The sequence below is a fragment of the Callorhinus ursinus genome, unplaced genomic scaffold, assembly GCF_003265705.2.
Source record: "Callorhinus ursinus isolate GAN/ISIS: 27379988/994484 unplaced genomic scaffold, GSC_fseal_2.0 scaffold38, whole genome shotgun sequence".
NCBI classification, from domain to species: domain Eukaryota; kingdom Metazoa; phylum Chordata; class Mammalia; order Carnivora; family Otariidae; genus Callorhinus; species Callorhinus ursinus.
The window spans coordinates 15169548-15182725 of NW_027397100.1; the positions used below are offsets into that span (position 1 = coordinate 15169548).

The 13178-nt window shown below is 49.4% G+C and overlaps 1 protein-coding gene across 6 annotated transcripts in view; it reads right to left on the bottom strand.

Moving 5' to 3' along the window:
* Positions 1-650: 650 nt before the first annotated feature.
* Positions 651-13178, bottom strand: part of SDCBP2 (syndecan binding protein 2) — a 29282-nt gene continuing 16754 nt past the window's right edge. For 3 of the 6 annotated variants that reach the window (XM_025876592.2, XM_025876591.2, XM_073880629.1), the window contains 8 exons: positions 10679-10751; positions 9963-10017; positions 9270-9370; positions 4285-4443; positions 3539-3714; positions 3288-3459; positions 1360-1451; positions 651-1136 (listed from right to left, as the gene is read on the bottom strand). In XM_025876592.2, coding sequence (XP_025732377.1) covers positions 1082-1136; positions 1360-1451; positions 3288-3459; positions 3539-3714; positions 4285-4443; positions 9270-9370; positions 9963-10017; positions 10679-10732 — 864 coding nt within the window. In that variant the 5' untranslated portion in view covers positions 10733-10751 and the 3' untranslated portion in view covers positions 651-1081. Of the gene's footprint in view, positions 1137-1359; positions 1452-3287; positions 3460-3538; positions 3715-4284; positions 4444-9269; positions 9371-9962; positions 10018-10678; positions 10752-13178 lie in introns of those variants that run through there. The other 3 variants (XM_073880630.1, XM_025876593.2, XM_073880631.1) reach the window with 2 other exon arrangements.

Genomic DNA, 13178 nt, shown 5'->3' on the forward strand with positions numbered 1-13178 from the left:
GTCTCCTTTGTCCTTCTGTTCAGACAGAGTTGTACCCACAGCAGACAGCTCTGAATTAAAGCATGAAAACACAGCAAGACCCTCGGCCTGTTTTCTTTATATCGTGCTTCCCCTCCACCCCGAGGAGTGAGGCAGGGGGCTCAAACCATCCCTGCCAAGCTGGGAGGCACAGTGAACACACAGGGAACGGCTGAGGGGAAAGAGATCCTTTCTGAGGTTGCGGGAACCAGAGAGCCGCATGCTGGCTCAGTGCTGCCATGTGCCTGTCCCAGCAGCTGAGGGTCACTCCCCTCCTGGGTCACACAAAGGATCCAGGATCTAGAAGGGCCTGCCCCAGCCCCCCACCGAGGGTTAGCCCTGCTGGGGCCTGTAAGCGCACCGCATCCCCTCCGGCACCCCTAAAGTGGACCTCATATCTGCTCTGCAGATGCAGAAGCAGGTTAAGCAGGGGTGCTCTGAAACCAGTGTCCCTCCTCCAGAGTCCCTCACGGCTCCCCCTCTCCAGTCACCCCGGCAGGCAGCACGTGATGGTGGCAGAGCCAAATCTCTGCTCTCAGAGACCATGTGTCACCACTGCTTAGAAGAAAACCAGGCCTGGCATGTCATGGGACCAAGGATTCTGGAACTTTCAATTACTTTTGAAGAAGGGCTTGTATTTAAAAGCAAATCTTTATTCAAAAGAAGTGAAGGATTGTAACTATGTACAGTTTGTGACACACAGCCCGCAAGGGGAAAAGAAAAAATTCTCACAAAGAACGAGGTCGTGTTCTCTCAAAACGTGAAACTGTTTTTCTGGTAGAGGCAGCAAAAGTCTTGCAAGGGACCCAGCTGCAACTTTAAGAAGCATTTGGCCGGCTTGCCTACGTGCCCCGCATTTCAACCCATTTCAACCGCACAGAGGGTCACTGCCTGTGGGCCCTAGTGCATCTCCGAGTCTGAGGCTCCGAGGAGGTCTGCGTGCGCCCCTCAGGACCGCCCCGCCCCAGGCAGCCGGCCTCCCCCCACACCTGTCCTCCGATGACTCTGCCCTTTCCTGCAGGAGGGTGGGAGAGTGGGCCGGCTGAGCGGCCCTCCCCTGGCTTCATACATCTGGGATCGAGTGGTCCATGGCGTGGTGGAGCAGGGTCGAGGACAACCTAGATACAGGAACCAGGACAGTCGCCAAAACCGGCAGCAGGTTCTCCTCCCTACCAGCCGGCACAGCCCCAGGGGGCCTTCATGTCCACTTCTAAGACTTTCAGGGCTCCCACTGGGAGCCACCAGCCACTGGGCCCTGGGAAGGGAGGGCAGGGGAGGGAGGAAGCTGGTGTGGTGGGAGGCGGGGAGGTGAGGGGGAAGGCAGGAGAGGGGCAGCCTTACTTTTTGACCATGTGCTCGTAGATCACAGTGGGGATGACGGTCAAGGTGACAACGTTCCCGGCCATGGCCAGAATCTCTGTGACTTCTTTGTCCTGGAGAGGAGGTGAGTGAGGGGTCACCCCGGGGCCAGGGGCGACTCTGAGGCACCTTTGCGGGGGGGGGGGGCGCTCAGCACGGCCCCCTGCTAGAGGACCCTGCTGCCATCAGGTGGGGGTCTCAGGCAGAAACCCGGGTGCAGCCTTGCTTGAGCAAGAGCATAAGTCCCCTGACCTGAGGATCTCTGCAGTAAAAGCGAGCACGCCCCTCCCCACCCTACCCCTGAAGGCCTGTCTGTGGGAGTCAGTCACCCTCAGGCTCTGGCCCCACAGCACAGGGAAAATTACCATGCAGTGGGGGCCATCAGGTGCAGCCACCCACCCACTGTGCTCCTGTTGGCCGCCAGCCCAGCAGGGCCCTCCTGGGCCCTCTTCCTCTTACACCTTGCTGCCCAGTAAAGAAAGGAAGGTCTGTGGACGCCACTCAGACCAGGGGGAGAACAAGAAAGGTCAAGGCTCTACGCAAACTGGGCCAAATAGACCAAACTCTGAGGCATGGCCACACAAGAGCTTCTGGCCCTTACTCAGAGACTAGGACTGTTCACATATATCTAACTTGCTTAAGCACTCAGTTGTTGCAGGACAAGTGGCAAAGACATGCTAGATGGGCCTAGTGACAGCCACAGGGTGGAAATGGGTCCGCTTTCAGGAGACAAACCATCTCAAAAAGCACAGCTATGTGGGGCCATTCAGGAAAGGGAGAGCCCCTGTCCTCAGAGCCTCGGAGCACCACGGTTTGCCAGGATAATGGACAAGTTCATCACGAGGCCCCGAGCCTTTGGGGAGGAAGAGAGAATCTGCAGCACATTGTAGCACGACTGCTCTCTGGAAGAGTTAAGATCAAAGAACTGGAATGCTTTGAAAGGAGTGGATTTGCTAGTATCCAGAGAGAGACAGTGACTCAGAATCCGTACTGGCGGAGTCAACTGTTTAGGGATAAAGGGCTCCCTTTGGATGGTCATGCCTGAGCCCTGGGTGGGGGGAGAAACACCGTGGGAGGGACCTTAGACACCCATCAGGAAGAACTTCCTGATCACAATGCTCATGAGCCCCCAGAGCAAGCTTCCAACGAAGGTGGGGAGACCGCTGAGCACGGGAAGCAGATACGGGGCAGGAATGGCCTGGTGATGGCCCTCAAGAGGGGTGGAGAAGTGGCTTCGAAGCCTGTGCTGGCTTCGAGATGCCACTGACCAGGCCGCGTCGGTCAGGGGAGCCCTGTTCTCAGTCCTGGGCGGCAGCAAGTCAGGATCAAACCACTTTCACCTGTTCAGGGACCAAAAGCCACATGACTCATCATCCCTGGTGCCTGAAAGCGCCCACCCCTCGGTCAGCGTCCACTAGACCCTGGACCCCTTGTTCTTTCTTGCTTTTTAAAAATAAAATGCCACACACACACACACACACACACCCTCAAAAGATGAACAGAGGTCAGAAGTGTGTTTCTGAGCAGGAATTTTCTAAAATACTCCATTACGGACTGTGAGCCACCATGCAGACAGAAGCGCCGTGCTGAGGAGGGAGGCGTCCACGCAGTCAGCTGCCCCTCCCCCGGCGCTCTGTCCTGCCGCCCACCCTCACCCCCTCCTTGCCTCTCGTCTGGCTTCCACACGTTGGTGACAGTAGCTCATATTTACTGAGCACTTACCACGGGCTTTGGCACTGTGCTCAGAGCTCTACCTACCTCATCTTATTGAGCCCCCACAGCAACTGGAGGATGAGGGACCTGAGGCTTGGGTGGGGACAGTAGCTCGCCCGCAGACATGAACCTTCTGTCCACCCAGCCAGCTCTCAGCCGCTGCAGCCCCTGGGGCCAGGGCACAGCCGCTGGCCTACCTTCAGCCCGATGACGTTCTGCCCGTTCACCTCGCACACGGCGTGGTTGGTGAGGAGCCCATTGCGGGCCGCAGAACTCCCTTTGACCACAGAGATAACCTTCCCCTTCTTGATGACAAAGCCAATGTGGCCCATGCTGTCCTTGTGCATGGTGACGGTCCGCTGGAAGGGCCTGGCGGGGAAAGACAGTGAGCTGGGCCTGGGACGTGGCTGGGGCCAGACAGGGAGGCTCTGGGGGCCTGGCTACCCACCTGTCCCGAGCGACCATGACGATCTTCTCCACTGATGCTCTCTTCAGCACCCGGTGGGCTCTGTCCGTGCTCCACCCGGCACAGTCACGCCCGTCAATCTGCAGGATCTGATCCCCGAAGCGCAGCCCCACAAGAGACGCAGGGCTGTTGGCCTTCACCAGCTGCACGAAGAGCCCCTGGAGAAGGAAGGGCCCTGCCATCAGCTCCACAGCCCACTCTGAGCCCAGGTCCCTCCTGTGGCTGTGCTCCTGATCATCTAGGAGCTATAGCTCTGTGTGGGCAGGACAGCGGTTACCCCATTTTCCTGGGGAGGAAACACTCCAGGCCACATAGCCGGGGGCAGCTGAGTCAGGCTTTCAACCCTGGCTGGAGGCTGCACCCCCAGCCTCCAGACTGCCTGGCTTCTTACAATGGCATTGGCGCCCCTGGCTTCCACTGTCTACAGACAGCTGCCTGGAAGCCAGATCCCTCTGATGGAGGGGAGGGGGGAAGGGAGGCTCTGAGTAGTTGGAGCCCGGGAAGGGTAACTGGATGGTCCCTATTGCTGGAACCCAGCACCAGCCCTGAGGACCTGGGGGAGGGAGATTGAGAGGAAGAGCCTGGGCTTGAGATGGGGTAGGCCTTGGCTCACCTGCCTGCTCTGCACCTTCCTTACTGTGGACAGGGCCTGCACTGCCCCCTCCCAGGCTGGTGGGAGATGTGTGTGGGAAATGCCCCCTACTCTCCTGCCCAGCCCCCAGCCCTACCTGGTCAATGGCCTTTAGCTGCAGCCCAGTCTTGCCATGCTCATCCTTGCACAGGTGGATCTCACGCACCCCAGGCTTGATCTCCGCACGCCGTGTGCCAAGGCTGTTCCCAGACAATGGTGCCACCAGCTGGCCCAGCGAGGAGCCAGAGCCCACCATCTGCAGACACGAGAGTGGGGTCAGCTGGCCCCTGGGGCCTCGTAAGGATGAAGAAAGAAGGATGCAGTGGTCCCTGGGCCCTATCCCATCCACAGACCACACTCTTCTCTGCAGGGGCTGCTAGGGGACATGGCTCCCTGAAGCCACTGGGGGGGCATCAAAGTCTACGTCCCTGAAAAACAGCTAAGAATATGAGGAGAGACAAGAGAGAGTATGGGTATACAGAAAAGGGACCCTCATTTTGCAAGGCACATTGGTATCAGGAGAAGACCCTTTGAAATCCAACTAAAAATAAAATTTTGCAGCAAATAGGGAGCAATTAGGGGGGAAAAGGACTTGATTTAATTTTTGTCTTGAAAAGAATGTAAGCAAAAAGTATAAAAATGAATGCTTTCCCCCTAAAGCCCAGAACAAGTTAGGATGTCACTCTCACCACTACTATTAAATATGGTACTGGAATAACTAGCCAGAGCAATAAGGCAAGAAAAGAGAAGAGAAAAGAAAAGAAAAGAAAAGAAAAGAGAAGGCATACAGACTGGAAAAGAAATATTTGCCAATGATATGATGATCTACTAGGAAATCCCCGGGAATCTACAAATAAACTCCTAAAACTATAAGGGAGTTCAGCAAGGTCACAGGATACAGGATCAACACACAAAAATCAACTGTACTTTTTATACATGAACAACATGCACCTGGAAACTGAAATTAAAAGTACACTACCAACTATCATCACTCAAAAATAAGAAATAGGAGTAGAGCTAACAAAACATATGTAGGAATTATATACTGAAAACAAAAACAAAAAATGACTGATAAAAAGGTATCAAAGGAGATCTAAATAAATGGAAAGAGGGGTGCCTGGGTGGCTCAGTCGTTACACGTCTGCCTTCGGCTCAGGTCATGATCCCAGGGTCCTGGGATCGAGTCCCACATCGGGCTCCCTGCTCAGCGGGAAGCCTGCTTCTCCCTCTCCCACTCCCCCTACTTGTGTTCCCTCTCTCGCTGTGTCTCTCTTTGTCAAATAAATAAATAAAATCTTTTTTTAAAAAAATGGAAACGTATTTTCTATTCATGGATTAGAAGAACATAGTAAAGCTGTCAATTGTCCCCAAATTGATATAAAGATTTAATGCAATTTCTATCAAAATCTTTACAAGATGTTTTGTAGATATAGGCAAGGTTAAACTAAACTCTATATGAAAAGACAAAGGAAGTAGGGTAGCTAAACCTATTTTGACAAAAAGAATAAAGCAGGAGGAATCACTCCAACAAATGTCAAGACTTATTATTTAGCTACAGTTTGGTAACAGTGGAGAGACAGACACATGGATCAATGAAACAGGACAAAGACTTGAAAAATAGCCTCACATAAGTAGGGCCAACTGCTTTTTAACAGAGGTGCCAGAGCAGTTCGATGGACGAGAAATAGTCTTTTCAACAAAGGCGAAAGGAGCAGTTGAACAACCATAGACAAAAATATGAACTTTGACCTAAGTTTCACACCTTATACAAAAATTAACTCAAATTTCATCATAAATTTAAATGTAAAACATGGGGCGCCTAGGTGGCTCAGTCAGTTAAGCATCTGACTCTTGGTTTCAGCTCATGTCATGATCTTAGGGTCCTGGGATCGAGCCCCACAATGGGCTCTGCGCTCACAGCTGGAAATTATCTCCCTCTCCCTAGGCTCCTCCTCCTGCCTGCGCACGCTCTCTCTCTCAAATAAATAAATACAATCTTTTTTAAAAATGTAAAACATAGGTTTTAGATAAAAATAAGGGAGAAAACCTTCAGGATTTCGGGCTTGGTGTAAATGTCTTCAGACAGGCCAGCCAAGCCTGATCCACAAAAAATAGAAAAAAAAAAAAAAAGAAAAAAGATCCATAAATTGGAACCTCATCAAAATTAAAAACTTTTGCTCTGCCAGAGATCCTTTTAATAAGTTGAAAAAAGAAGCTACACTTGGGAGAAAATTTTTACAAAAGACCTGACAAAGGACTCTAGCATAAAGAACTCTCAAAACTTGACTTAAAAAAACAAACTATCCATTGAGAAAATGAACAAAACATATGAAGAGCATTTTACTGAAAAGAATTTACAGCTGGTAAATAGCACATGACAAGACGCTGAACATCACTAGCCAGTGGGGAAATGCAAACTGAGACTGTGAAGAGACATCACTACACACTTATCATGACGGCTAACATTAGTGAGAAGCTGGTGAAGATGGGAAGAAACTGGAGCGGCACGTTTTGCCGGCAGGAAAATAAAATGGTAGAGCCACTCTTAAAATAGTCTGGCAGTATCTTTTAAAAATTTAAACATGCATTCATCATACAACCTAGCAACTGCACTCCTGGACATTTATCCCAGAGAAATGAAAACTTATGTCCGTACAAAAAACTGTACACAAATATCCATAATAACTTAGTTTGTAATAGCCCCAAACTGGAAACAACGAAAACGACCCTCAGTGGGTTGAACAAACCTCGGTACATCCATACCATGGAATACTACACAGCAACACAACGGGATGAACTAGGGGAGGGGGTGGGAGGTGGGGGTAATGGGGTGGGGATTAAGCATACACTTGTTGCGATGAGCACCAGGTGATGTATAGAACTGCTGAACCACTATATTGTACTGAACTGATACAACACTGTAGGTTAACTATAGTGGAATTAAAATAAAATGAAATAAAAACAAACAAACAAATAAATAAATAAAATGGGACGAGCTATTAATAGAGTGAACAACCTGGAAAAATTTCAAGGGCATTATGCTGAGTGGAAAAAGCCAATCTGAAAACACGTAGATAACATTCTGAAACAAAATTATCGAGGCAGAAAACAGACTAGTGGTGGCCAGGGGGTTAGGGAAGGTCAGGGGAGAGGGTGGGCGTGATGGCGAAGGGCCAGCCTGAGGGAGACCTCTGTGGTGATGAACTCGTCCGTGCCTTGGTTACACTGGTACCTACATGGGTCTATCTATACAGGTGACAAAGTGACACGGAACTACAGACACTCACCGGACCAAGGCAAAATGCTTGCTTTCCTTACCCTACAGTTATGCAGCCACCGCCCATAGAACAACTGGGAAAACTGGGTGGAGGGTACAATCTTCTGTACCCTTCTCTGTACTATCTTTGGGACTTCCCAGCAATCTATGATCATTTAAAAATAAAAAGCTAAACATAAAAATTTTTAATTATAAAAATGAATTCATCTGTCATATTTTTATCAATGTTGAGGTGAAATGCACTCATGCCCTCACTATTGGAACAAAGAGGAATTCAGTCAAGGGCTTACAAGTGAGGTACATACCACATGCCTTTCTTGGCTTGTTGTTTGTATTTCACAGCATGACTATGGCGGGGGGCAATGTGGAACAGCACCCCAGGGCCCCACGCATCCCCATCCTGGCCAACTTTCTCCTGTGAGACCCTCATTTGCCAGTGGCTAAGGCAGTTCTCATCCTCACCCCCCTCACTTCACAAGACCCTGCAGCCTCAGCAAGACCTGCAGCTGGGCCCTGCCACCAATTTTCACCCACGTGGGGACAGGATGGCAGACAACCCCCGACCAACGGCCCACAGGGATGCTGGAGCCCACTGGTGGGGGGTTTGAGTGGGGACTGGTCTCTAAATGAAAATATTTTGACGATGGAACATTTCTGTGTCATGATTTCCCTTGCTCCCCAAAACCATGGAAAACAGGAATCAAGCAAGCATTGCCGCTTCATCTGGGGACCAGAGCTGGGTGACAAGCTGCTCCCTGTCTCGGCTCTGCCATCCATGCAAAGCTCTCAAGGCACAGGCAGCTCCTTCATTAGAGGCCTCCAGGCTCAAGATGTCCATCAGCAGATGAATGGATAAAGAAGATGTCATACACACACACACACACACACACACACACACACACACACACACACACAACGGAATATTATGCAGCCATCAAAAGGAATAAAATCTTGCCATTTGCAACGACATGGATGGAACTGGAGGGTGTTATGCTGAGCAAAATAAGTCAATCAGAGAAAGACAAGTATCATATGACCTCACTGATATGAGGAATTCTTAATCTCAGGAAACAAACTGAGGGTTGCTGGAGTGGTGGGGGGTGGGAGGGATGGGGTGGCTGGGTGATGGACATTGGGGAGGGTATGTGCTACGGTGAGCGCTGTGAATTGTGTAAGACTGTTGAATCACAGACCTGTACCTCTGAAACACATAATACATTATATGTTAAAAAAAAAAAAAGAAAAAGAAGAAGATAGCAGGAGGGGAAGAATGAAGGGGAGTAAGTCGGAGGGGGAGAGGAACCATGAGAGACGATGGACTCTGAGAAACAAACTGAGGGTTCTAGAGGGGAGGGGGGTGGGGGGATGGGTTAGCCCGGTGGTGGGTATTAAGGAGGCCACATAGTGCAGGGAGCACTGGGTGTTATACGCAAACAATGAATCATGGAACACTACATCAAAAACTAATGATGTAATGTATGGTGATTAACATAACATAATAAAAAAATAAAATAGTCAAAAAAAAAAAAAGAAGCCTCCAGGCTCAGGCTGGGTTTAATGCCTTCCCTTCTCATCCAGCAGCCTGAAGCCAGGGGTCCAAGGGCAGGCAATGGTCCTCCAGTGTCCAGGTCTGCAGGAAACCCCACAGCACTTTTAACAATGGCTCAGAATGAAAAGTGCCATGAAGAAACAGAGCCCAGGCCTGCCAAGGAAGAGGAGATTCCAGTCTGTTCGAATGGCAAGACCAAGAAGGAGGGAGAGTTGGCACATTCTGTGCCCACAGTAGGCAAGAGACAAATACCTACACTAGCACCTTCTGGAATCTGAAGCAGGTTCTGCTGGACTTCTTGGCTGGAGAGGGAAAGACCCATATAATTTTCCAATTCTGCCAGGCTTGGGTACAAAACTGACGGGAAGGGAACGGAAGGAAGAGGAAAGGTGTTACTCAGGGGCGTGAACTTGGCCACACCTGCCTGGCTCCCGTGGTCACTCATTTGTATTAAGAAACAGGGCCTGGGGATGTTGTTTCTCCCCGAGAATGCAAGGGAACACTCGCTGGTGATGTGGGTTCTCTCCTCAGAAGGGCTGAGGGGCCGGGGTCTCCCCAGAAGCAGCCTGGGACACAGGGGCTGCAGGAGCTGCAGGGGCTGTAGGAGGCAGGCATCTGACCCCAGGGCAGCTCCCAGGAAACTGCAGGGAAAGAGTGGGCCTGAGGTCAAGTTAGCTGCCACAGGACCTGAATCAAGACTGCCACCAACAACTCAAGGGGCTACCACAAACATCTTGGTCTCCTCACTCAGCCACAGAAGGTAGCCCCAAATCAGGGAGTTAATGCTCTCACTAAGCCACAGTTCCCTCAGGGCCCCCGTCAAAGAGCTCTGGTGGGGATAAAATGTTCAGGAAGCCCGCAGCACAGGGGCAGGAAAGAGGCTGTGCTGGAAGCGGCCACAAGAGGTCACTGTCAGTCAGGAGCACCCCACCCCGACTGGCCCACTCACCTGGAGACTGGGAGACTGGCAGGGCAGGCATTCCGGGTGCAGCTCTGGCCTGGGCCTGGGAGAGGTGAGGAGCACTGGTCAGCTGTGGCCAGGACCGCCAGGACCCCCAGAACCCTTGGAGCCTGGGGCTCCCTGGGGATCAGGGCATTAGTTAGGCTGGCGGGCCTAAGGTGGAGTATCCATGAACCTTGGAGGTGTGTAAATGTGTCCTCTGCACATGTCCATGTTTCTGGGGAAGGTTCTCCCCGTAGCCTGCAACCCGCCAAACGTCATGACCTGCTTACTACCTGAGGCAGCCAGAACATTGAGGCCCACCGCCCAGTGAAATTCTCAGTCGAGAAGTCCCAAATTCTCAAAACCCACTGGAACCACAGATGAATGGAAGGAAAAGGGGGCTTCTGCGGATGAGCAGGCCAAAGGCCATGCCCATGGGGTTTACTCTGGAAGCCTGTCTACAGTGGAGTCTACCTGAACTGGGATAGAAGTGCTAGGAGGCACAAGAGAGGCCTGTCTGCTGTTTGGGCTTTTCCATTCCTGCTGTAACTCCACTGCCTTAACCTCTGAACACCTGTCCACTAGCAGGTCCTGCAGTAGTGACCTGCATGCCCAGGGATCCAACACTCAGCACCTTCCAAGACAAGCCTCCCTTACTTACCCTGGGGCAATCACAAAGGCCCTTCGAGGTGGCCTAGGCTAACACATGCCTAGCGGCTTACCTGAATGGCTTGGTCCATCTTCAGGTCCTCCAGGGATGGGTATAGGGTGGACATAGCTGCTCCTTGGAACACCCTACAGGCACAGAGGGTGAGGAGGGGTGAGGGGTGAGAGGAAGCATGGATGTCTACCTCCCGTTCATGTGTGCCACTCAGGACTCTCAGGATGAGAAAGAAATCAGGAAGGTATTGTTAGGGGTGTGTACAGCATCATCCCCCAACTACACAGAATTCCGTCCAGTGTTAAGTAGGTGGGGTTTTAATTACAACAGAAAGGCAGCAGGGCATTTAGAATCTCTCCCCAACCCCTCACACCCCTGTTCACCTCTGGGTATTTGAGCTCCTACTGTATACCACCCATTTCCAGCCTTGATCTTAGCCTAGGCTTCCACTCTTCTCCTTGTAAAGTTCTGATCTTATTAAATGTGTCTTAGGTTTAACAGTAGAAAAGATCAACGAAACTAGGAGCTGGTTCTTTGAAAGAATTAACAAGATTGATAAACCCCTGGCCAGACTGATCAAAAAGAAAAGAGAAATGACCCAAATCAACAAAATCATGAATGAAAGAGGAGAGATCACAACCAACACCAAAGAAATACAAACAATTATAAGAACATATTATGAGCAACTCTATGCCAGCAAATTAGATAACCTGGAAGAAATGGGTGCATTCCTAGAGATGTATCAACTACCAAAATTGAACCAGGAAGAAATAGAAAACCTGAACAGACCTATAACCACTAAGGAAATTGAAGCAGTCATCACAAATCTCCCAAGAAACAAAAGCCCAGGGCCAGATGGCTTCCCAGGAGAATTCTATCAGACATTTCAAGAAGAATTAATACCTATTCTCCTGAAACTGTTCCAAAAAATAGAAATGGAAGGAAAACTTCCAAACTCATTTTATGAGGCCAGCATTACCTTGATCCCAAAACCAGACAAAGACCCCATCAAAAAGGAGAATTACAGACCAATATCCTTGATGAACATGGATGCAAAAATTCTCACCAAAATACTAGCCAATAGGATCCAACAGCACATTAAAAGGATTATTCACCACGACCAAGTGGGATTTATCCCTGGGCTGCAAGGTTGGTTCAACATCCGCAAATTAATCAACGTGATACAATACATTAACAAAAGAAAGAACAAGAATCATATGATCCTCTCAATAGATGCAGAAAAAGCATTTGACAAAGTGCAGCATCCTTTCTTGATCAAAACCCTTCAGAGTATAGGGATAGAGGGTACATACCTCAATATCATAAAAGCCATCTATGAAAAACCTACAGCCAATATCATTCTCAATGGGGAAAAGCTGAGAGCTTTTCCCCTAAGGTCAGGAATGCGGCAGGGATGTCCACTCTCACCACTGCTATTCAACATAGTATTAGAAGTCCCAGCCACAGCAATCAGACAACAAAAAGAAATCAAAGGCATCCAAATTGGCAAAGAGGAAGTCAAACTCTCACTCTTTGCAGATGATATGATACTGTATGTGGAAAACCCAAAAGACTCCACCCCAAAACTGCTAGAACTCATACAGGAATCCAGTCAAGTAGCAGGCTATAAAATCAATGCACAGAAATCAGTGGCATTCCTATACACCAACAACAAGACAGAAGAGAGACAAATCAAGGAGTCGATCCCATTCACAATTGCACCCAAAACCATAAGATACCTAGGAATAAATTTAACCAAAGAGGCAAAGGATCTGTACTCAGAAAACTATAAAATACTCATGAAAGAAATTGAAGAAGACACAAAGACATGGAAAAACGTTCCATGCTCATGGATTGGGAGAACCAACATTGTGAAGATGTCAATGCTACCTAGAGCAATCTACACATTCAGTGCAATCCCCATCAAAATACCATCCACCTTTTTCAAAGAAATGGAACAAATAATCCTAAAATTTGTATGGAACCAGAAGAGACCCCAAATAGCCAGAGGAATATTGAAAAAGAAAAGCAAAGCTGGCGGCATCACAATTCTGGACTTCCAGCTCTATTACAAAGCTGTCATCATCAAGACAGTATGGTACTGGCACAAAAACAGACACATAGATCAATGGAACAGAATCGAGAGCCCAGAAATGGACCCTCAACTCTATGGTCAACTCATCTTTGACAAAGCAGGAAAGAATGTCCAATGGAAAAAAGACAGTCTCTTCAACAAATGGTGTTGGGAAAATTGGACAGCCACCTGCAGAAGAATGAAACTGGACCATTTCCTTACACCACACACAAAAACAGACTCCAAATGGTTGAAAGACCTAAACGTGAGACAGGAGTCCATCCAAATCCTAAAGGAGAGCACAGGTAGCGACCTCTTCGACCTCAGACGCAGCAACTTCTTCCTAGAAACATTGCCAAAGGCACGGGAAGCCAGGGCAAAAATGAACTATTGGGATTTCATCAAGATAAAAAGCTTTTGCACACCCAAAGAAACAGTCCACAAAACCAAAAGACAACTGACAGAATGGGAGAAAATATTTGCAAAT